General features: G+C 44.1%; 1 protein-coding gene across 2 annotated transcripts in view; it reads right to left on the reverse strand.

Moving 5' to 3' along the window:
* NUSAP1 (nucleolar and spindle associated protein 1) overlaps nucleotides 1-23,751 on the reverse strand; it is a 128,760-nt gene that overhangs the window by 74,741 nt on the left and 30,268 nt on the right. For both annotated transcript variants that reach the window (XM_088462044.1, XM_088462045.1), the window contains exons 3-4: nucleotides 16,426-16,632; nucleotides 7,911-8,034 (exon numbers count right to left, since the gene is read on the reverse strand). In XM_088462044.1, the coding sequence (XP_088318170.1) occupies nucleotides 7,911-8,034; nucleotides 16,426-16,632 (331 nt within the window). The remainder of the gene's footprint in view (nucleotides 1-7,910; nucleotides 8,035-16,425; nucleotides 16,633-23,751) is intronic.

Raw genomic sequence — 23,751 nt, forward strand, 5'->3', positions numbered from 1 at the left:
CCAGAACCAGTGGTTGCTGTGAAGACCCCACTTGGGGGAGCACAGGGGGCATAGCCATGCGAAACATAAGCGTCTGCAGTGCCTGAGCAAAGCACGCCCACGGGGGTTCTTACGCAGTCCCAAGGACCAAAGAGGGATATAACATCTGCCGCATAAACCCTCACGCAGCACATCAGTCTCCCCAATGCCAGCAGCACAACGCACACAAGACTGCAAAGGCAGGGGTAGACACCCAGGTATTATCTTCACCACTGGACATGGTGAAAGGATATATAGGTATACCTGCGTAAATGGGGGTACAAGCAACACTATACACAGAAACTGTTTGTGACCTAACCAGACTTGGACAGCAAGTCAGAAGTTAAACGGAAAAACAGTGTACAGCAATATACTTTATTTTTAGTAGAAAGTAAAGCAAACGCATTCAGATGCTAGCAAACAGTCAAACAGTGCAGGAGAAAAACTCTGCGCTACCTGGCACTTTAAATCAACCTTACAGTCACTGAAGACTGAAGGGGTTAAACGTGCTGCAAATAAACTTCAATGAAGGCTGCAACTAAAATACCAGATCCGGGAATCAAAAGTATGTAGGGGGACACAGGACACCAGCTACTCACTGCTGCCTGGGAGTCAGAAAATGGCTACCAAACGCTTGTTGGGGGGGTGGTGCCTGTAGGAGGAGTCCACTACGGCATGGTCCTCGGCAAAGGCGCGCTGAGGGGTGGGGTGGCCTTTCTGCTATGTAGGCGTGCCACCTCCCCCGACCGGACTGAGAACTGCCGGGCCCTTCCTCCTCCAGAGCCCTGCGATAACTTGTCCCTGGTGGCCTATTGGACGCCAGGGTATGGGGTGCCGTGTGTCCCCTGCCCGGGGATAACGGGCTGCCTTACGGCGGCTCCCGTCCTGGGAAACCGCGCGCAGTCTTACAACCCCCCTGCAGCCCTAGGAACAGACATGTCACGCAAGCAGGGACACGCCGCTCCCGCCGAGACTCACGGCTATGCCGGGACGCTGCTCCCGTACGGGGGAAAGGGTTCTAGGAGCGGAGGTCCTGACGTCCGCTGGACTGTCAGGGCCGTCCGCTCAAACCAGCTTACTCCAGTCAGCAGTACCAAAACTTCAGGGGCTCTTCTGATACCCCGCCTACAAACCCGGTGCTCCCCAACCTCTCCGGCCGGGGCACCACACTAAACTCAGTGATGCCCTGGCTGGGAGGCAGGTATGGAGGGGAACCAGTGCATCCTGGGGGAAAGAAATTAACTGCATGATGCCCGATGTCTAAGTCATCACCTATACCCCCAAGGTCACCTGTGGACCCTAAGGAACCTGAAGGTAGAAACAAAACTGAACTTATGGTGGTTAGGGAGGGGTTATATAGGGGGTGGGAGCCAGTTAACAATTAGTTAGTGTCCGAGTCCACCCATATTTAGCGCCTCCCCCAGATGGATGATAAAAGAAAGGGACACTACTATGTGGTTTAATGTGAATAAGATTGTGCAGCTAACTATATTCAACGCTGATAGTGAGTGTATCAGTGCATTTCATCGTCCTTGTCACTCTATAGGGGAACGTGGCAAGGCTGTCCCCCTCTCGCCCATACTATTTGCTATGGCCATAGAGCCTCTAGAGTCTAGCATATCCGATTAGAGCCAGTCCTGACATTTGGGTTCCAGCTGGGTTCTAGGGTTGATAAAGAGGAATATATCAGGATATAGTGCGATTTTTATTACAAAATACAATATTTCTATGCCTAAAGGTCCTCAATATAATTGATTCATTTTGCAAGTACTCAGGGTTACTGATTAATTGGGTTAAATAGTGTCCAGTATTCTTCCCCTCAGAGGAACCAGTCACAGAAATTCCCGTATAAATCTTCCATTGAAGTGGGTGGACTCATTTAAATATTTAGGGGTTTGGATATCCAATGTTCCTCAACTTATGAGTCACTGAATATTGGGCCTGATTCAGCATGGATCGCAAAGCTGCGTTACCTGATCCTACCACAAAAAACTGCTAAACTTCCTGTCACAATCCTGACTTCTGCCAGCATATACAATCACAGGGGCTTAATTATGCACGCTCCTGTACGGCGTTTAAGTGCACAGACACGCCTGCGTTTCTCTGACCAACCTCATCACCACTCTCAAACGGTCACTTCCTGTCAATCACTATGTGAAGACTCTGCGCTTCCCGATCACTGTGGGCGGTCCGCACACTGCGATGCATACGCTGATTGCAAACAAACATCGACCGGCTATTCATTTATGGAGGCTAGTCTCACGTACTATGCAGGTGGAAGAGCTGGACCCAGATACTCCCCATACAAACAAAATTAAGACAGTTAGAGGTCTGGGGACCATAGGGAGTGGTGTCTCTCGGACAATTGTACCACACAGGAATTTTAAAGTCTTCCCAACAACTACAACAAGAATTTAACATACTCATTTTTTATCGCCATCTCCAACTCAGACATGCTATAAACACCCAATTTACAAATGCTCCTCTGATTCTACAAGTCTCCTGTTAAAGGCTTACTACAATCTGCTGGTTCAAGACATTTGATTTCAGTGTTGTATTCTAATTTGCTGAACAGGCATCGTAATACTGATTACTAACTATATATCTATTAAGATAAAATGGGAAGCTGTTGTCGGGGCGATTGCGGAAGATGTATGGAAAAAAGCCTTAGCAAGTCCCCGTTTAGCCACCACAGCTGTTAGATATCAGCATATTCAATTATTTTTAATTCACAGGGTATATACACGATGCCTGAACGGTTGCTCTGAATAGGGAGTGTCGAAACCGTATGAATTGGTTGCGATTGCTTAATTGCGCACGAATCGCAACACGACATCCATTGGACGATTTGATCGCCCACGGCCATTTTATGCGAACACACGCTCCCACCGCATTCGCACACACGCGAATTGCACATGCTCGCTATACATACACACATCCCATGCCCCCGCAACTCGCCATATTGTGAATGGCGAGCCATGCTTCTGTGCTCAACGGTTAAGCGCCATTTTACATTACATAAACACATAAAGTTAGTACAGCAATACTGTTTAAATACTGTTTTGCGTTTCAATCGCATAGCCAGCTTTTAAGTATTATTGTCGGAAACCTTATCCCGACAGACAGCAGCCTATCCTTACAATAAACTTATATCCCATTTAACCCTAAACTGACTGAGATACGCACAATGCTATTTAGTACATAAACACCTCTTTCCTCTTATACAAATATTCACCCACTTACACAATAAATGTTCCAAACATAGAAGTTTGTGTGTTTTAAAGGTATGCAGTGAATGTTACATGTTAAATAGCAGTTATATGATATCTGGGCTTAGGAATAAGATAAATGGGTCATGAGTAGTATCTACCGATTTCCCTCTGTCTCAACAGGAATATGAAACCAACAGAATGAATATGGAAGGGATCACTATCGAGTTATGAAGACCTGCCAAGAATTACACTCTATACTGTAAAAATCACTGTACACCTCCCCTGTAGATTTGCATGCCAAGGGTAGTACAAAGGGATTTTCTAACACAGTTCAACCTCCAGTGACGTCAACCATCTACTAACAAATGAATAGCAACAACCATTGTGACTCAGTAATAAAGGGCCAATAGGGAGCCCCTTTGAGTATTCACCTTATGTTCAAAGGAAATTGTACACCTATAAATTCCTATGCAGTCTGAATCCCAACCCCCTTCCTTCCTCTTTCTCTGCTTGACCCTAAAGAAACACACAGCAATCCTGATGGACAGCTGTTAGTCTAGGATCCAGACCGCATGGCGAAGTATTGGCAATTGTATCTTTGTCTTTATCCTGTATATAGCTGCATTGTATAGACTAAGGCTGATTATACCCTTTTTACAATAGAATACCTTTGTGTGTGTTGGAACCGCAAACTGTTTCTGTGTGACAAAGTTATTTAATATTGGGATGGGAGGTATGGGCAATCTGGTCTGTGCAATCAAATCTCTCTCCAATATCGATCCTGTTTAAACGGTATCAATAGGAGTAGGACAGATGTAAATTGCCCAAAGTGCAGTTCATCTGAAGGAAATTTTGGGCATTTTTTATGGTCTTGCCCTACAGTTAACTTTTTGGAAAAAAATATTCCGTATAATTGCTTCCACTGGCACACCTCAAGACATACTCCCCCTCTAACATACATTTTAGATGTAATAGATGAAGATGCAAAAGACCAAACGGTACATCATCAATTTATGCATGCTTGCTAAGGTGTGTATAGCAACGGATTGGATGGCAACAAATGGCCCAAACGTAGGCACATGGCTGTCGCTGCTCATGAGAAATAGGTGTATGTGGCCAGGAAAACACTGCCATCTGTGCTAGATGGCTTCATTCACCTTACAGTCATCAGGAAGAGGGGGTCTCTGGAACTAGTCTATATAGTACAGGTGGAGTAAGATAGATATGTCTCTGTGTAATGGGAGTGCAGAAAATGATTGCTGAAAGGCATATTGCGTGTAGTAATTTTACAAATGTATCAGGTATCAAATAATAGTCAGACATTAGAAGGTGGTCAGACATTGCATAAGGTGTTTTTGACAGACAGAAGCAAATATCACTATTACCAGACATACTTAATCCTGAGTAAACATTGTGTTACCTTCAGTTTATCTGAGTACATACTCCATAAACACAGTTGTTGGTGAGATTTCCAATATTCATAATTGAGGCAACAGTGCCCCCTACTATCTATTAATATTTTTGTATTTTCCCAAACATGAACTTTATACGTGTTAAAATGCTTATGTAGGAGTTTTTTTCTTATATAAGCTGTAATCAGTTAGTATAGAGGCAGCTAATTGCTCGATGTACAAGATTCCAGCTTGAAAGTGTTGGAGGGGCTCCTGGGAAGGAAACCATTTATGATCTGAGTAGATCTGACAAGCAAGTTAAGCGTTAATAATTAACTTTTTATTTTACTTTATAATAAATGTCTTTTTAACGGATATTTGTTCGTGTGGCTTGATTAACGTCTCTGTATCCAAGAATCTTCTTATCTCGTTCCACCAAGAACACTCTGCATATGCAGTGTAATTTTTGTGTATAGTCTTCCAATTGAATATTCTTATGCTATACCTGGTTTGTAAGTCACACCTTTTGTACCCCGAAAGGATTATGACTTTGTATTATTTATTAAGTTTCTTATATAGCGCAGTATATTCCGTTGCACTTTACAATTTGAAATAACATTAATGGAACAAGACTTGGTTGTAAGGGACAGACATAAAAAGGTAAGGGGGCCCTGCTCGGAAGCTTACAATCTATAGGGAAATAGGTGTTGATACACAAGGATAGGCGCTACATATTGCAAATTGATCTAGCCAGATTGCAAAGGTTCTTGGTGAGCTGTATGATCCAGTCACACAGGAATGTTGGTCTAAGGTTAGGAGGATGTGAAATTGAAGAAAGAAAATGTGAGGTTATGCGTGGACTGTAAAAAGGGATGTAATTAAATAGGGAAGCTATGAAGGTAATGTAGGCAATTCTGGAATCTGATAAGCTTGTCTGAAGAGGTGAGTTTTCAGAGAACGCTTGAATGTTTGGAGACTAGCGGAAAGTCTTATTGTGCGCGGGAGGGCATTCCACAAATGGGTGCAGTCCAAAAAAAAGTCTTGTAACCGTGAATGGGAGCAAGTAATGTGTGGGAATGAAACGCGCAGATCTTGTGCTGAGCGGAAAGGTCGGGAGATGAGTGAAGAGATGTATGTTGGTGTAGTTTGATTAATAGCTTTATGTGTGAGTAAGTATTTCATATTCAATACGGTAGAAGACCAGTAACCAATGCAGGGACTGAGTGGATCCGCAGACGTTTGGCGAGAAAGATCAGCCTTACAGCTGCATTCATAATGGATCGTAGCGCCAAGTGTTTGTTTTTGGGAAGACCAGTAAGGAGACTATTGCAATAGTTATGCGGGAAATAAGTGCATGGATTAGAGTTTTTGCAGTGTCTTGTGTAAGATATGGTCGAAATTTCGCTATGTTTTTTAAATGTATGTGACAGGAATTTGAGACAGATTGAATGTGGGGAACGAAGGACAGTTCAAGGAAGACCCCTAGGCAGCGAGCTTGTGGGGTGGGGATGATTGTCGAGTTAACAGTGATACAGATATCAGGTTGGTAACTACTATTGGCCAGTGGAAATATAATCAATTCTGTTTTGGATATATTAAGTTTGAGGTGGCGAGATGCTATCCAAGATGAAATGGTAGAGACACATTCAGTGACACTGTCCAGCACAGATGGTGACAAATCTGGGGAGGATAGGTAGATTTTTGAGTATTGTCCGTGTACAGCCAATACTGAAAACCAAAAGAGCTGATTAGTTTGCTAAGAGAGGTGGTATAGATTGAGAAAAGCAGAGGCCCAAGACTGAGCCTTGCAGTACTACAACTGATAGAGGTAGCGAAGTGGAGGTAGAATCAGAAAAGCAAACAGTGAAAGAGCGATTAGAAAGATATGATGAGAACCAAGAAAGGGCTGTGTCTTGAAGACCTAGGGATTGTAGTGTTTGACACGGTTTACCACTCTTCTCATACAAAGGAAGCAGCGAGATCTAGAAGAATTACAAGTGAGTAATGTCCTTTAGCCTTGGCAGTGACCAGGTCATTTACTACCTTAGTCAATGCTGCTGTATCTGTAGAGTGTTGGGAACGATTGCCTGACTGAAGTGGGTCCAATAAGTTGTCGGTGTTAAGAAAGTGTGAGGAGACTGTAGGCAAGTCTCTCCAGTAGCTTGGAGGGGAAAGAGCTGGGAGATAGGACGGTAATTTGAGAGAGAGTTAGGGTCAGAATTTTTTTTTTTTTTTTAAATAGGAGCACTGCATGCTTGAACAGTGATGGAAAGATACCAGTAGAGAAGAGATTACAGATTTTAGTTAAGGGTGGGATGAGCACAGGAGACATAGCTTTACTGATTTGTGAGGTTATAGGTTCAAGAGGAGAGGTAGTAGAGTAGGAGGATGAGAAGAGTGTAGATACTTTATCTTCATTAATGGGGTCAAATGAAGAGAAAGTGCCAGCGGGTTCAGGTAGGGAATTGAGCAGGTCATTGGCTGAGGAAGAGCCCACCATTTCATTTTGGATATTATCAATCGTATCCTTGAAATAGGAAGCAATATCTTGTGTACTGATAGTAGTATGTGGGTTGGGTGGGAAAGGGGGGGGGGGTAAGAAGTGATTTAAATGCATTAAAAATGTACTTGGGGTTAGAGGATTGGGCAGAGATCACAGATTGGAAATGTGTTTGTTTGGCAGTATCCAGAGCATTACGATAAGAGTGGTAAATAGTCTTGTATGTGAGGAAGTCACTTGAAGTACGAGATATTTACGCCACTGACGTTCTACTTGATCTGTGTTACTAAAGGAACTTCACATTTGCTAATTGTGTAATTAAGAATTGAGACCACACATCTCCAGGTATAAATTTATTTCTCTTTGATTCCATACCAATTTGCTAATCAGTACTTATAGTATGTCTGTTTTTTCAAACCTACAGAAAATAGTTAAAACAAAGTCAAGTTTATTGGATTAAAAAGATTGCGCTGCTGTGTGGCGTAATTTGAATTGGGGTACCATGTGTGATTTCAGCGATGCCACGTCCCCTTTCTGCATGCCATGCCCCCTTTTTCAGGCTTGGTACAGTATGAAAGGTTTTTAGCTTTAGAAGTAGATCAGAATCCAAAAGTCTGGCTAAACCTCTGCTCAAAACAAAACTAGAACACATTGTATTCTACCATTTTTATTACATCAATCTATATAAAACCAAACTCTACTGTATGTTGGCAGCTTTGGATGGTGTTTTATGGTTGTGCTCATTTAAAGTGAAATGATTGTATATTGCATATATTGTTAGCAACGTACTTTTGCTCTTTGTAGTTCTCTCTGAGGTCTCATCAGGAATATCATCTCCTGTCCTCTGTCGTTTCCTTTGCTTCCTTGCAGAACTGAGTTTGATAGTTTCCTCTGCATCTTTAGCATTATTATTCTAAAAAAAAGAGAATATACACAAAATGTTCATATGTTATGGCTCAACTATACCCACCAATCATTGCATAACATGTTGTGGGTTCCTGGTGAGGAAATCATCCATTGCCTTGAATTCTAATCAGACTATCAGGTACCAGCCGTCTAACAGTCTCTCCACCACTTTGCAGCCATCACTGCTAACTATATTGCCCCTTGCCTGGACACACTCAAAATGTATGTATTATCCGTTTATTTATAGACCACCAATTACACAGCAATGTACATCAAAACAATGCCAGCCCCATTTCAGCTTAGAGTCTAAGGAGCCAGTTCAGACCCGCTCGCTAGGATGCGTTCGCTCGTAGCTGGACGATTTTTGCTATCTGCGCATGCATCGTAGTGCGTGAAAGTCTGATATATCTGGAAGCGTTCACAAGAGACAGCCCAGCAGAGTGAGTGACAGGAGAAGCAGTTTGTGGGTGGTGACAGGAGCTGGCCATTAACAGGGGAGTGGAGGTGCGAACGCAGGTGTGCCTAAGCGTCTCAACGCCGTTTCAGAGGTGTGAATAATTAACAGGCAGCGTCACTGTACATGTCACCTTGTTGTATTTCACACTGAAGTGATAGCAGTGCTTGCGGCAGGGTATAGTCAACCTCAAGCACTGCGATTGCATCCGATGGTGCTCGATGTACCAATGTTTTCAAACACTTCCAGGAGATGACGTGTGCAAGTGGGCGTCTTAAGAATGGCCGGTGGGCGTCTGCATACACTAAGTGATTGCACGCCAAGACATAGTGGGTGTGCTAATGCCGTGCGATCACCCAACAGCATAATTATCGGGGAATTATTTTCGGGTCTCATGAAACCCGAAAATAAATCTCCAATAATAGGGCCTATTTGAATAGCCCCTGCCGATCAATTAGCCCGCAGTAAATTACCGCGGCTAACTGAATCTCCCTCTTAGTAGCAGTCAGTTTTTCTACTCCAGAATACTATTGTTGTATTAGATGTCATTTTATATTTAGAGATTTTAATGCCTGTTACAGGAGTTTTAAAGAACTCCAGGGAACCATATATTGTTTTATCAATAAAAATTGGATTTTGGTACCTACCGGTAAATCCTTTTCTGATTCCACAGGGGACACTGGAGATGCTTACGCTGGGGTATAGAGGCGTGGATAGCTGGAGCTGGCACTTCAATAATTTAGAAGTGTGAAGCTCCTCCCCTTCTATGCCCCACCAGCCCTCAGTTTAGAAAATGAAGACCGAGAGGAGATGGAGAACAAATAGAGTAAAAAGGAGAGAAGAACACACAATAACTGAATCATACAACATACGGAACAAACCGAACGGGCAGGCAAAGAGCGCAGAAGTGGGCGTCCAGTGTCCCCTGTGGAATCAGAGAAAAGGATTTACCGGTGGGTACCAAAATCCCATTTCTCTTTCATTCACTAGGGGACACTGGAGATGTTTACGCTGGGGACGTCCCAAAGTTATCCCCACGGGCGGGAGTGCTCTGTGGCGCCTGCAGAACAAGACGGCCAAAACGGGATGCCGAAGAGGCAAACGTATCAAATTTGTAAAACTTGACAAACGTGTGAACTGAAGACCAAGTGGCCGCACGGCACAATTGTGACGTGGAGGCTCCTCTACCGGCCGCCCATGACGCACCCACAGAACGTGTGAAATAAACAGAAATGGACGAAGGAGGCAGACGGTCGGCACTCACATAAGCCTGATGAATAGTCAGCCGGATCCAACGTGCCAGAGTCTGTTTAGACGCTGGCCAACCCCTCCGAACAGCGTCAGAGGACAAAAAAGCGACTCAGACTTACAGAGGGACCCTGTCCTGGCAACATAGATTCGGAGAGCCCTAACCACATCCAAGGTAGAAGAACCAGAGTTCTCCACCAACGACGGTACCACAATAGGCTGTTTGATATGGAACGCCGACACAACCTTAGGAAGAAAGGCGGCTACCGTCCGGAGTTCCGCCCTATCCGCATGAAACACAAGGTGAGGTGGCTTATAGGATAGAGCCCCAAACTCCGAAACCCTACGAGCTGAAGCGAGAGCCAGGAGGAGGACAGTCTTCTAAGACAGGTACTTAAGATCAACCTCCTCCAAAAGGTTCAAACATGGGCAACTGAAGAAACAGAAGCACTAAGTTTAGGTCCCAGGGAACTGTTGGATGTACAAAAGGAGGTTGCACGCGCAATACCCCTTGAAGAAACGTCGGCACCTCAGGAATGAGGGCCAATTTCCTTTGAAAGAAAATGGAAAGTGCAGAAACCTGCACCTTTAAGGTTCCCAGACGAAGGTCAGAATACAGACCCGTCTGAAGGAAAAGCAGAAACCGGGACAAACGAAAGGCCCTAGACGGAAGACCCCGACTGGAACACAATGATATATAAGCATGCCAGAAGCGATAATGCGCAGCCGAAAGTGGTTTTCTGGCACGTAGCATGGTGGGAATAACCGCGTCTGGGATGCCTCTACGTCTTAGGATATCGGTTTCATGAGCCACCCCGTTAAACGCAGCTGTGCCAAGTTGGAGTGTATGAAAGGGCCCTGCTGTATAAGATCCGGGCGCAGAGGAAGGGGCCACGGATCATATGACAATAGGGACCGAAGGTCCGAGAACCAACTTCTCCAAGGCCAGTTCTGGACCACGAGAATTACAGAAGCTGTCTCTTGTTTTATCCTTTTTAGAAGACGAGGAAGAAGTGGAATCGGAGGAAAAAGGTAAACTAAGTCGTAGATCCACGGACTTGTCACAGCGTCTACTGCTTCCGCCTGCGGATCTCGAGTTCTTGACACGTATACTGGAAGCTGACGATTCAAACTTGACGCCATGAGGTCCACCTGAGGACATCCCCAACGACGTATCAGCGCGTTGAATACGTCTGGATGAAGCTTCCATTCCCCGGGATGGATATCCTGTCGACTTAGGTAATCTGCTTCCCAGTTGTCCACACCCGGGATGAACACCGCCGACAGTATTACTGACTGATTCTCGGCCCACCGGAGGATCTGAGTTACTTCTCGCATAGCCATGCGACTCAGAGTCCCTCCTTGACGGTTGATGTAAGCGACGGACGTCGCGTTGTTGGACTGAACTCTTACCGGACGAGCCTTTAGAAACTCTGTCGCCTCTATCAGAGCATTGTAAATTGCTCTGAGTACCAACACATTTATGGGCCACTTCTGTTCTAGACCCTGAAAGTGATAATCGAGGACTACTGCACCCCATCCTCGCAGACTGGCATCCGTATTTACGATGATCCAGTCCCACACACCGAATCTTCTGCCCGCTAACAGATTGCTGGATTGTGTCCACCAAAGAAGAGCTACTCTGGTAACCGGGTTCGGATCTGTCGATGTAGAAGCAGATGAGACCCCGACCCCTGTGCCAAGAGGTCCGGCTGAAACACCCTGGAGTGGAACCGGCCGAACTGTAATGCCTCGAAAGCAGCTACCATTTTCCCGAAGAGACAGACAAAGAAGCATGGACACCTTCTTTGTTCTGAGGACCAACTGAACTAACAACCGGATATCCCTGGCCTTGTCTGTTGGAAGAAAAATCCTGTGATTCCGTATCCAATATCATGCACAAAAACTGAAGTTTCTGGGACGGATTGAGATTCGACTTCTTGAAGTTGATTATCCAACCGTGTTGGATTAGAGTGTGATATGTCAGTAAGGCATGATCTGATAGAAGAGACACCGATGGAGCCTTGAGTAACAGGTCGTCCAAATACGGTATTATGTTCACTCCTGATGACCGAAGGAGAGCGATCATGACTGATATGAGTTTGGTGAAGATGCGGAGAGCAAAGGATAACCCAAACGGTAATGCCCGAAACTGGTAATGATCTTTCAAAATGGCGAAACGCAGAAAGGCCTGGTGTGGTTCCCAAATGGGAACATGGAGATAGGCGTCCATGATATCCAGGGATATCAGGAACTCCCCTGGTTCCAAGCTCGCTATGACTGACTGCAGAGACTCCATCTTGAAACAATACACTCTCAGATACAGGTTCAGAGACTTTAGGTTTAAGATGGGCCTTACCAAGCCATGCGGCTTGGGTACTACAAACAGGTTTGAGTAAAACCCCATACCTCGTTGAAGTTCCGGAACCGGAACTAGCACAGATGATGATATTAGAGACTGGATAGCCTCCTGTAGAACTCTGGCTTTGTCTGCCTGTATTGGCAGACTTGTAGTGAAGATCCGAGGTGGAGGGGGTGCTTCAAAGTCTATTCGGTACCCCAGGGTAATTAGTCTGCTGATCCATGGTTCTGTAGAAGTCTGGTTCCAAATTTGCTGAAATCCTTGCAGGCGGGCTCCCATTGCAGATGGTCCTAGGTGGGATGGAAGACTGTCATGCCACCTCTTTCTCGGCTGGTTTAGGCTCCTGTCTACAAGCAACCGTGTGTGGGGGCGACCTCTACCTCTGCCACCTCTTGGTTGTGTGGGTGCACCTCTGGCCCTACCACACAAGGAATGTGGCGCACGAAAGGAATTAAACAAAGGTCCAGTGTATGATCTTCTGGGAGCCGATGCAGTTGACGAGAGGAAGGAAGACTTACCCCCTGTGGCCTGGGATATCCATTTGTCTAATTCCGGTCCGAACAGCATGTTGCCAGTGAATGGTAGACCTTCCACCGCACGCTTGGATTCTGCATCAGCTTGCCAAGCGCGCAGCCAGAGGGATCTGCGGGCAGAAATCGCCGAAGCAGATATGCGATTGCTAGTCTGACTGATCTTTTGAAGCTTGTCCCATGTAAACTGCAGATTCACGGATGTGTTCTGCTAGCAGACTTAACTCTTCTCTGGAAGTACCTGAGTCCAAACCTGTTATATATTGGTCGGCCCAGCAAACCACAGCCTTGTTAACCCAAGCGGTAACAAGTGTGGGTCTAAGTTGAGCACCCGCTGCAGTATAAATAGATCTTAGCGTTGTCTCCAACTTACAATCCGACGGATCTTTTGGTACTGGGAGCGCTGTTTTCTTTGAGAGACGGGAGACAGACGTATCTACTGGAGGAGGTGTCTCCCACTTCTCCATCATGGATGATGGAAATGGTAGCTAGACGAAAACCGGCGCGGAATTTGGAACCGCTTATCTGGCTGTTTCCAGGCCACCGAGAGGTGTTGCTGAAGTTGCTGTGAAAAAGGAAAAATCGCAGAGCTCTTAGCTTGTTCATGAAATAATTCAAACTCCTGTGATGGAGGAGTTATATCTTCAGGTAAATTCAGGGTCTTTCTGACCGCCAAAATTAGAGATTCCACCCCGGGAGAGGTGGACTCTAACTCCTGAGGGGTATCGTCCTGTAAAGCTTTCTCCAATTGCCCTTCTTCGGTATCCTCCGTAGCGAGAAATTCTTCGTCCGATTCCTCTGACTGGAGAACAGTCGTCAGAGTACGCTTCTGTGTCGGTCTTTGGTAGGAAGTGGAGGGTGCAGATGCCGCTATACCCATAACCTGTACCAGGGAGTCTAGAGACTTGGTTAGCCCCGCCACCCAGGGAGGCTGAGACTTACGTGCCTCAGCTAACTCTGATGCCAAGTCTGACATAACTCCTACCATGTCAGCGGCCCATGGAGGAGCAGCTGAGTCAGTAGTAGCCATAGGAGGATCTATTGCTATACAAGCATCACATAACGAAGACCCAGTGGCATGCGGCTTAGTTTGTTGTTACACTTAGAACAGACAAACATCTTTTAAGCCGCTTTTGTTCTGTTTGACATGGATACACACAGTCACCAGAGGTACACAGTAGAAACATAAGTGAATTAGAAATAAAACAGAAGGCTGGTTGGGACACAGAGGAAGAGGTACCCCCTCCCACAGATTAGATTCCCTGCACTTACACCCCAGTGATTACTCACAGCCTCTTGCCAGTCAGGAGAATCAGCCTTCCGCATGTGCAGCACCCTACCTATAATGGAGAGATGCAGGCAAACAACAGGTTAACAAACAGCAGCCACGCTGTTCTCGCAGCCGCTCCCACGTAAAATAGACAGGGAGCCCGCGCAGTTAAACTCAGTCCCCCTTCCTCAAGCCTACAGGGCTTCTAGTATGGCTGCCTGCAGTAATCACCTCCCCCTGCAAGCCCCGTTGTAGGAGCCGCCAGCCGCGGGGAGAGGGGAGTTGCTAATCAAGTAGCATCGCTATCAGCTGTTACCAGCCCCGATGAGTAGGAGTTGCTTTGCCATGCTCAGCAGCGGGGAGAGGGGAGCTGTAAATCCAGGGGCAGCGCTACAGCTGTTGCCAGCCCAGCTGAGTATGAGCCGCTTAGCCGCGCTCAGCAGCGGGGAGAGGGAGAGAAGATGACTCATGCTCCATAGTGCTCTCTGTATCCAGCACTGAGAGCAGGGCAGGAGACGGGGGATCCGCAGGTGATATACTCACTGCGCTCCCTGACCGGTTTCAACAGCACTTGTCTGTGTCTCTGAAGGCAGTTGAAGTGTTGTGTATGTGAGTGGTGTTAAGGAGCAGTCAGATGCTTTTCCTTGTAAGCACTGCACACTCCTTCCTGTTAACCCCTGGAGGTGTAACAGGGCGCCAGGTGCCCGGACCCCACCTTTAGAGAGGTGGCGAAGGGATACCTCAATAAAACAAATGTAAAAGATGTTTAAAATATTAAAAAAAACTAAAATTAAAAGAATAAATAAATAAAAGAAATAAAATAAGTGTCCTGCTGGAGCACAGCAGGATGTGACCAGCTCCGTAGGCACATTTTCTAAAACTGAGGACTGGTGGGGCATAGAGGGAGAGGAGCTTCACACTTTTAAATTATTGAAGTGCCGGCTCCAGCTATCCACGCTTCTATACCCCAGCGTAAGCATCTCCAGTGTCCCCTTGTGGATGAAAGAGAAAACCACAATAATTTATATAAAACCTACCCCAGTGCCACACTTTATACAGATGTGTCTACATACATCTAGCCTCGTGTGTTAAAAAAACACCTTTCTAGTCGTGCCATGCTGTGGCACAAATTTGTTGAGCGCCTCTTACGCTACAGTGTCAGCGGCTGTGACTAACGTAGCATATGGCATGCAGATATACTCAGTTGCACACAGAATATCAGCATGCCACACATCATTTTAATCAGCATAAGCTGCTTGTGCATCCTATTCGCATCACTTTGTGAATAAGACATTTTAAAAAGGGGAAAAGTTGCATGAAAAGACACACAATGCTACAGAGTCACACATCGCTCACGTGTTATGTGTAACGCGACTTGTAGCACACAGAGGATACATGTATGTAGACATCTGTAATTGCTCCGAGTCAGCGCCAGAGATTCCATTTTAGAACAGGTTCCAGCTAAACTTCTCCGGCATTGCAGAACCCCATGTACTGTGACACTTGATGTACTTTAGTAATATTGAGAGAAGATAATTACTCAATTCATTTTATCACACAAAAAGAAAACCAATAGAGCTCCTAGTTATTTAATTAAACATGTCTATGGCACTTATTCTTGTTAAACACACACCTCCTGACTTTGGGCCCGATTCAGCAAGGAATGCAGTTGTGTATAAACACGCAATCGGTCAATTCGCACTGCGCATGCTACGAAGTGCACATGCCAGACGCTGCGTTCAGAACCGCATTTGCAGAGGTTACGCAGACTCATGACAGGAAGTGCCGTTTGTGGGTGGTGACGGGGGAGGTGTAAGGGGATGGTCGAGCGACCGCAGGCGTGAATAAATTAGCCACTGCGATACCAGACGCCACCCGAGGTCTCATAGCGTGCACAGTAAATACCAATTTTTGAGTGAGGTCTGACCTGCCTTAACTGTGCGTATGGGTCCGATTTACTCCATGTTCCCGATTGTTTAGCTATGTTGTCAATGTATACAGATGTGAGCAAGGGGAAGTGGGCATCCTTTTGTTAGGCTGCGATCGCAATGTGAATGCAAACATTTAAATATCACCACTGATATTAGATACGCAGTTGCGTGCGTATAAGCAGAATAGCGATCCGTAGTGATTCGAGCACTTTATTTGTAGTTACAAGCAATTTAATTGTATCCCCATATGGCTTTGTTATATTTGCATGAATATGAATTACTCTCTACAGCCTTATCTGGATCAATGCGACGGATCGTGAACCAAGCGTTTGTAAAAACCTTACTGGAGTTTCTGATGCAAAATTAGGCTTTGAGGCAAATAATCTGTGTGGGCACCATCACGTCACAGACAATTTAAAGTACATACATTAAATGAACATGAATGGTTTTCATTCTCAAACGTCACACCCTGACGGATTGTTATTTTCCCTTTACTTAAAGCCAGAGATCTGCGCTGCATAGATTTGTAAGACGGTAATACAGTTGTGCAATACAATTCACATATCGCAACGCAATTCACTAAAATTAAAAAAACATTAATACCTGAACGGACTCCTTTTCAGACACCTCAATTTCATTGTTGTTTTCAACGTTGCTAAAATCTGACCTCTCAGGACTGTACTCCTTTTGTAGGATTGTTTTGCCCCTACCCCTCCGGTGAGTATCATAACATACAGAGATCTGTTCCTCATTCTCCGGTCTGCTCTGTAATTTATCTGCATCAGTGAGAGTACTGTTGCCACCTGAGTCCTGTGTGAGAAAATACACAAAATATAAACAAATTACACACCAGTACTTTATGTGCTCCTCACAGTGTGGAATATTAATTTTAACACTGTATATATTCAGGTCAGTAACAGATAAAGAATGGTAGGGGAGGTGGAGGGCAAGCTGGTTTATATGGAGGGAAAGAAGGTGTGGTGGTATTGATGTCAGATAGGCACCTATGTAAAACATAGCATGGAATGTAAAACACATACACTGACACACGGAAGAGAGCTCTATTGTTATCCAACGATTAATCTCACTAGGATGTTCAATTGCAAACACAATGCAAGTAGCTTTAATATAGTGGTGTCAGGCACAGAGAATCTCCCTGGGTGTGACTTCAGAAAACTGAATGCTTGACACAATTCAAAAAAGTAGTAGCTTCATTTCCCAGAGGTAGCAGACTAGCATTGCCTTAATAGCCACCCGAGTTCTTGGCTTACCTCCATGGACAGAGCACACTTACCAATCGTCGGCCCGACGTATCATGCCAGACGTCACAACTGGGCGGGCATTTACATGTGCCTGCCCAGTTGTGATGTCAGTCACCAGAGGCAGAAAGTGTACAGGAGATTGGCTGACCGCTCGTACACAGCACGATATATCGGCATATCTGCAGATATATCGGCCACCGAATGTTCTGCAAAGCAGCCGCGATAAGTCTGAACGTTGTAGATCACAGACATACCGCTGGTACACACCTAGTATCGCCCCCCTCTACACGCCCGACAGAAGCTATTCAATTGTTGCTCCTGTTGCATGTGCATGTGATGGGCATGTGCACCATCAGAGAGGTACGAGCTGAAATGGGCCAAGTGACCCGTTTGGGTGCCCAAACAGCACTTTTCGCTATTGCGCCCACTTTAAGCGGCTAAACCCTACCACTGCCATATATAACCTCCCACCTTGCCCCGGCACTCAACCCAGGAATACTTGCTCTGGTGCCCTCCTGGAGGGTATGCACTCCCCAAATAGGTCCAGAAAGAAAGCAGGCGGCACTCAGACTCTCATCCAGTGAAAACGCCACACAGGGTGCTTTACAAGTCTACGTTTCGGGGAGCATTATCTCCTCTGTTCTGAGGAAGGGGATACGCTCCCCTAAACATAGACTTATTAAAGCACCCTTTGTGGAGCTTTCACTGGATGAGAGTGAGTGCAGCCTGCTTTCTTTCTAGAGAGATATAATATATATTTTTTTATTTAAACAAACCTTTTCTTTAATGAAGCATAACAGATAGACATCATAAAACATGAAATACGCACATTCATTTGTGGATGTAACAAATTACTGAATAATATCCATTGCACAGTAGTCAAACACATTAAAATATAAATGCAGTATACAATGGTATATCCATAGAAAAAAATATATAAATGCGAACCTTATTAAAATGAATATTGAGAAATCTGATATTAAGCAATCCACATAAGACTCCATCTTGTAGTGTTCACTCTAGCTCCGGTGGCAGGCAGGGCGCCGGAGCTAGAGAGGGCAACCTAGTGCACGCGCGTCCGAAAAGGGAGAGTGGTCATGAAAAGGGGGCGTGTCTATAAGATGCGTCCCCTTTTCGTCATACTTGGGGGTGTGCCCGGCGCTTACGGACATGCCGGGCAGCCCCCAAACACTGCAGAAAGGGAGAATCGATGCTGGGCGCATGCGCCCGGCGTCTATTCTCCGGCGATGACCGGGTCACCGCATGTTTCTCCACCCGCGGGACACTGCGTCCCGCGGGTGAGAACGGCACCCGCAGGCTGTGAGGGCAGGGCGCCTTTTGCCCTCCAGAAGGAGGGCAGGGTGCTTTTTGCCCTCCAGAAGGAGGGCAGGGCGCCGCGCCCCGCTAAAACAGCCTAGCGGGAATGCTAATCTTGTGACAAGATGGAGTGCTTTTAAGATATTTACAACTTTAAATGCAGAACATGATTTTTGCTAGCCTTTGAGTTTGAAAGCCTTGAGATGTGCAGATGTTGTCAAACAAGATAGCTTATGAATAGACTGTGTATTCTAACCTCCCTAACAGTTCACTCCCTCGTGTATAGATAATAATGTAATGAATACTAACAATGACTGCTGTATTAAGATGTAGTGTGAAAATACTAATATGTTGCAATGTGAGAACACTGCTTTATATTATTGTATGACACGTAATTATAGTCAGAGGAAACTACAAACACGAGACTGGTGGCTGTGTGTTGATTTAACTCTCCAGAGTTCTATGCAACACAAGGGTCTGACATACAATAAATGAGCTTTAATCAGCGATTAACCACAGAAGATTTATTAACAGATCCATCAAACTTGGAGGTTCCCATACCAAGATATCCTGCGCTGATCGGAGGGCAGACACGTTGGGAGTGACCAGTTCAGTGGATTCTAACTTTAACCCCAGGATCAGTAGTTTTCTGCTCAAGTTAGACTGCACTGTTTTGGGGAACTCCTGTGTCTGCCTAGGGATTCAGGTACGGATATCCAAGTTGCTCAGACTCTTGTTTTTGTTTTATGAAATTACATGTCTCATGAAACTTTAAAATGTATACAGATGTGTTATTGTGTTTAACAGTCTGATAATTTGTTTCCCTGATTAGCATAAGTATTGTCCCTTGATACATCTTGTGATCTTTATACTTCCAGAGTGAATAGACATAGAAGTACCTTTTGTTTGTTGGTTGGTTGGTTGCCATATTGATGGAGATAATCTCCAGACCATAGTAGGAGAATTAAGATTTGTTTATAACAACTTTGCCAATCAATCTATATCCCAAAAGGTACGGTCATGGTGTGCCCAGAACTACTAAGGAGACCCACAGAAGGGAACAGTGTTTTAGTAAAACCCACACACGCAAAACAGGGTTTTGGTGAACCCACAGTATAGGGTAATGCGGACAACAAACATCTGTCCAACTGTCAGACCCCATGGATATTACACATCTTGTTTTAGGTCCTAGGGTGAAAGAAGGAATGGAAACGGCACACTTGATCCAATTAGTTTACAACAGATATGCAAGTCATTTGGCCCCTGCATAAAGAGTAACAAACTTGAAGGCAAACTTTTGAATTGGATGAAAGTGTTAAAATAGATCTTGTTAGAGAAAGTCACAAGAAAAAGAAATTAATTGTATGAACGTTAAGGATTATTTTGAAGAAACATCTGTAAGCACAGTAGGTCCAAATTGTTCAGTAAAGGTAACTGCTAAAAATAAATAGCTATGCCCTGATATAGGCTGTCAAGCATGCGATGATTTAGAATTAATAGAGTTTGTAAACTGAAGGTATCATATACTGAACCCAGAAAAGATACCAGAAGTAAGGATAAAAAAAAAAATACATAGATCCCTCTAAGAAAAATTCATGAAACTGTGAACATCCTCAATTAAATTGTGGAGAGTACTAAATTGTTTAGGATTTTACATGTAAAAAGAAACTATAAACAAGAATTAGTAGCCTTAAAAAGTAGTTAACGTGGAAAATGCATACATCTAAATGTGATGTTAATGAGATATTCGAATATTTAAAAGGTATGACAATTGTTCTCATCTTAGTTAACCTTTTATATGCCTAATTTACAAGAGGTTCAGTGATCATTACAAATACTAAACAAGCAGTTTTATTTTGAGAGTCGATCTGCCTATACAAATTAATGACATTTGCAAATCAAAATTGTTTTTACTTTAAGTATGAGCTTTTGTTTTGTTGCAAAAGTAGTTTTTATTTTTTGCTATTAGCCTTTGTTTTATTTATACTACATAAATATGTATAAATGTTGTATGGTTGTGGTATTACAGGGACAGTGTTAATAATTCTGTCCACCTCTTCCTTATCCTGTACAAAGACTTCTTAAATTATTGCCAATTACATATATATTAACTACAATAAGTAAGTTAGATTAGAACATTGAAGTGTTTACAACAAGTGTGAAGGTAACATTAATAACATGGGGATTACGAGGTTAATTTACAAAATGCTGGAGATCTGAGAATATATATATATATATAAAAAAAAAAAAAAAAAAAAAAAAGGATTGCCCTAATCTCAGTGAACCCATGTGTATTTGTATCAGAACAGAACACAAAAACAAACATAGGAAGATAGCCCCCAGAGTCACAAACCTCCCAATATAACTAGTCCTAGTGTCACACAATATATTGTATCCATCTGGGGCTGCTAAAAATGTTATTCAGTTCAAATTAATCTCAGAATTTGACCTCCGCTGTACTCCCGGCCACTGGCCTGGATGGTCAAATGCAGTATTTACAAAAGATAAAACCATTGCAGATTACTGTAAATAATGGTGTAACATTAGAGACACAGTTTTAGTCTCAGATGACTGCCCAAATAATCTTTTAGAGGCAGATTTATAGTCAGCATTAAATGCCACAATAGCATATAAAGATGGGGGAAGTGAAACTTACGACAACCTATCACAATATGGGCATAAGGTCTCCGTATATAATGGTATCTTTTACATATAGGTGCACACAGGCGTGTTCATCGCAAAGGAAAAGTAACATTTATGCCTATATTGAGAGTGGGGTACGATACCTTTCTACAGTGCATGCATATATCTTGGTGAAAGATACCTTTATGGACAATTGATAACTTATGGCTGTGTAAGTGAGGTGTGTCCTCCTGCATGCTGTGGTTGGTGGGTGGAGATACATCCACATTATTGTGTTCACACCTGGAAGGTGTAAATTAAGTATCAGACATACTATACTATCAACATTTTCTATTTCCTTTCTATACATACGGAGAACTGAAAGAAGAATCAGAAAGAAAGGAAAAATATCTGAATACAGAGATACCTGCTCCTTTACGACATCCTAATTTAAGTATTTTTTGTATGAAGCGCCTTTATCCACTTTGTACTCTTTATGTTTTTCTCTGTTAAGCGTACTAGATGGTGCTTATTGAGAGTGTGATTTAGGCTGCATCACGTGCGCAATTGAGAGTGTCACATTTTTTGATTTCTAGTGGTTTAGGATCGCCTGGTACCAACCCTTGTTGTTTCACATACGCATACAACCTTTTGGTCAACATTATCCTCACAGTAAACCCAGACATGGAAATTTGTATTCAGGATATATTAACCCTCTGAAAGACAGAGGTTCCAACCTATCGTAGCAAGGAAAAGGAGGTAGTGTTCACTCTAGGTCCGGCAGCAGGCAGGGCACCGAACCTAGAGCAAGGGCACTTCTGCGCGCGAGTGTCCAAAAAGTGGGCGTGGCCAATGCAAAGGTGGCATGACTGACACGTCCCCTTTTCGTCACGCTTGGGGGCGTGCCCGACGCTTACGGACATGCCGGGCAGCCCTCAAGCACCGCGGTCACTGTGAATGGATGTCGGGCGCATGCGTAAAAGATAATTTTAACTATGAATCCATTATCCACCCACTTTTAAATTTTGACAAACATTTAACATTAGTATAGACAATTTCCAGAAATTTTGTGTCAACGCACTTTGAGATAATGATTATCAAAAATGTCAGTCTGAGGAAAAACTTTTTCCAAATTCAGATTATTGTGTTGTAGATCATAGTAGAGGGCAAAAAATGGTAAATTGACACCACTCCCACCTCTCTAGATTTGAAAATATGCTGGTTGTGCGTTTTTGAAAACTTTACATTGCCATATTTTGGAAACGGCATGATATTTAAATAATATTTAGAATTTTTCTTAGACTACATAAACTCTCCATATACCAAATTTGAACAAAATCTGAGCTGGTGAGGTAAAATTGCCCTACATTGCTAATGCAAAGCCACAACTAACAGTGCTTACGTCAGTGCATGAAGAACTTGGCAAATAAAAGCTTTATTTTAACCATATAAGCTCTTTACATAGAGGCAGATGTATTATAGCAGCACTTAACGTGCCACTTTAATGCTTCCTGCTTCGCCTCTTTACCGAGGCAAAGCAGGAAGAACGATGAGATGCAAGAACATATCAACGGCCGGAGTGGGGGTAGTGATAACTCCCCCCTCCGGCAATCACTGTCCGAGTACACAGCGCATCAGCCTAGTGCTGATGCGGTGTCTCAGTCCCGGCCGGCTCTGCTAAGCATGCGCGGGTTCCCGCAAGTATCGCGAGATCCCACGTGCAGCCCTGGAGCCAGCAGTCCCTGCTGTGGGGATAGGGCATCGCCAAGCTGTCGATAGCAACAGTGGCAGTGGGCGGAACAGTCAAGTGAACTGACCATTCATATATAGCCCAGGAATAGCGCCACTGTCATTTACCACCCAGCCCCCCAATCATACATGGGGGAGAAGGGGCATCAGAGCACATAATGTGCGCTGATGCCGCTTCATACATCTCCCCCATTCAGCTTTATCCCAACCAACCCTCAATCACATGGCCACATAGATAGCCAAGGGAGAAACTTCCAGGAGCAGCTAGCATCAGAGAAATCCAAATAAGTAACATTATTTCACCTCATAGCCGTTAGCAAAACAGGGGAGCAATTCATTATTTTTGCGTGCCCGATCGCACCTTATCCCCCCCTCCGTGCCCCCCCACATCTACATAAACGGGGCAATATTAATTTGCTTTTTATCGCGCCCAGTTAGACCAGGTTTAGCCGTGTAAAACGGCTAAACTAGTCTAAGGTCCCAATTAGTGCATCCAAACCACAAACTTGTAGCACATTTCTGCTTGCCACAGGTGGGTGCGAGCAGAAATGGGTGCTCCCGCGGCTAATCGCGCCAAACTAATTGCTTTGTCGGGCACACGTTACACCAGAGCCATGCTAAAAACAACTGAATTGCCCTCATAGTGTCGTATGCAGTACATAGTCCCCGATAGTTTTCGTTTTTATAATCTGGGGTGGAAACCACATGTGAGGACGTAAGGAGACAGGAGAAATTAATGCATTTATATATAGAAATAACAGAAATTTATTTTTTTTAAACATACCACATGACTGCAAAACTGATTCAGGTTTCATAAATTACCATTAATCACTCAGCCTTTGGAATGATGCGTTTAGAAACATTCAACATCTTGTGCTACTCTTAAATAGATGCACACTAAAAAAAAATTTTAATTTGAAGGTTTTTTTTCTGGACTATTTCGAATATATATACATTTGTGCCAGACATACACAAACCA

This window comes from Taudactylus pleione, unplaced genomic scaffold (genome assembly GCF_031769625.1).
Source record: "Taudactylus pleione unplaced genomic scaffold, aTauple2 ptg001138l, whole genome shotgun sequence".
In the NCBI taxonomy this organism is placed as follows: Eukaryota; Metazoa; Chordata; class Amphibia; order Anura; family Myobatrachidae; genus Taudactylus; species Taudactylus pleione.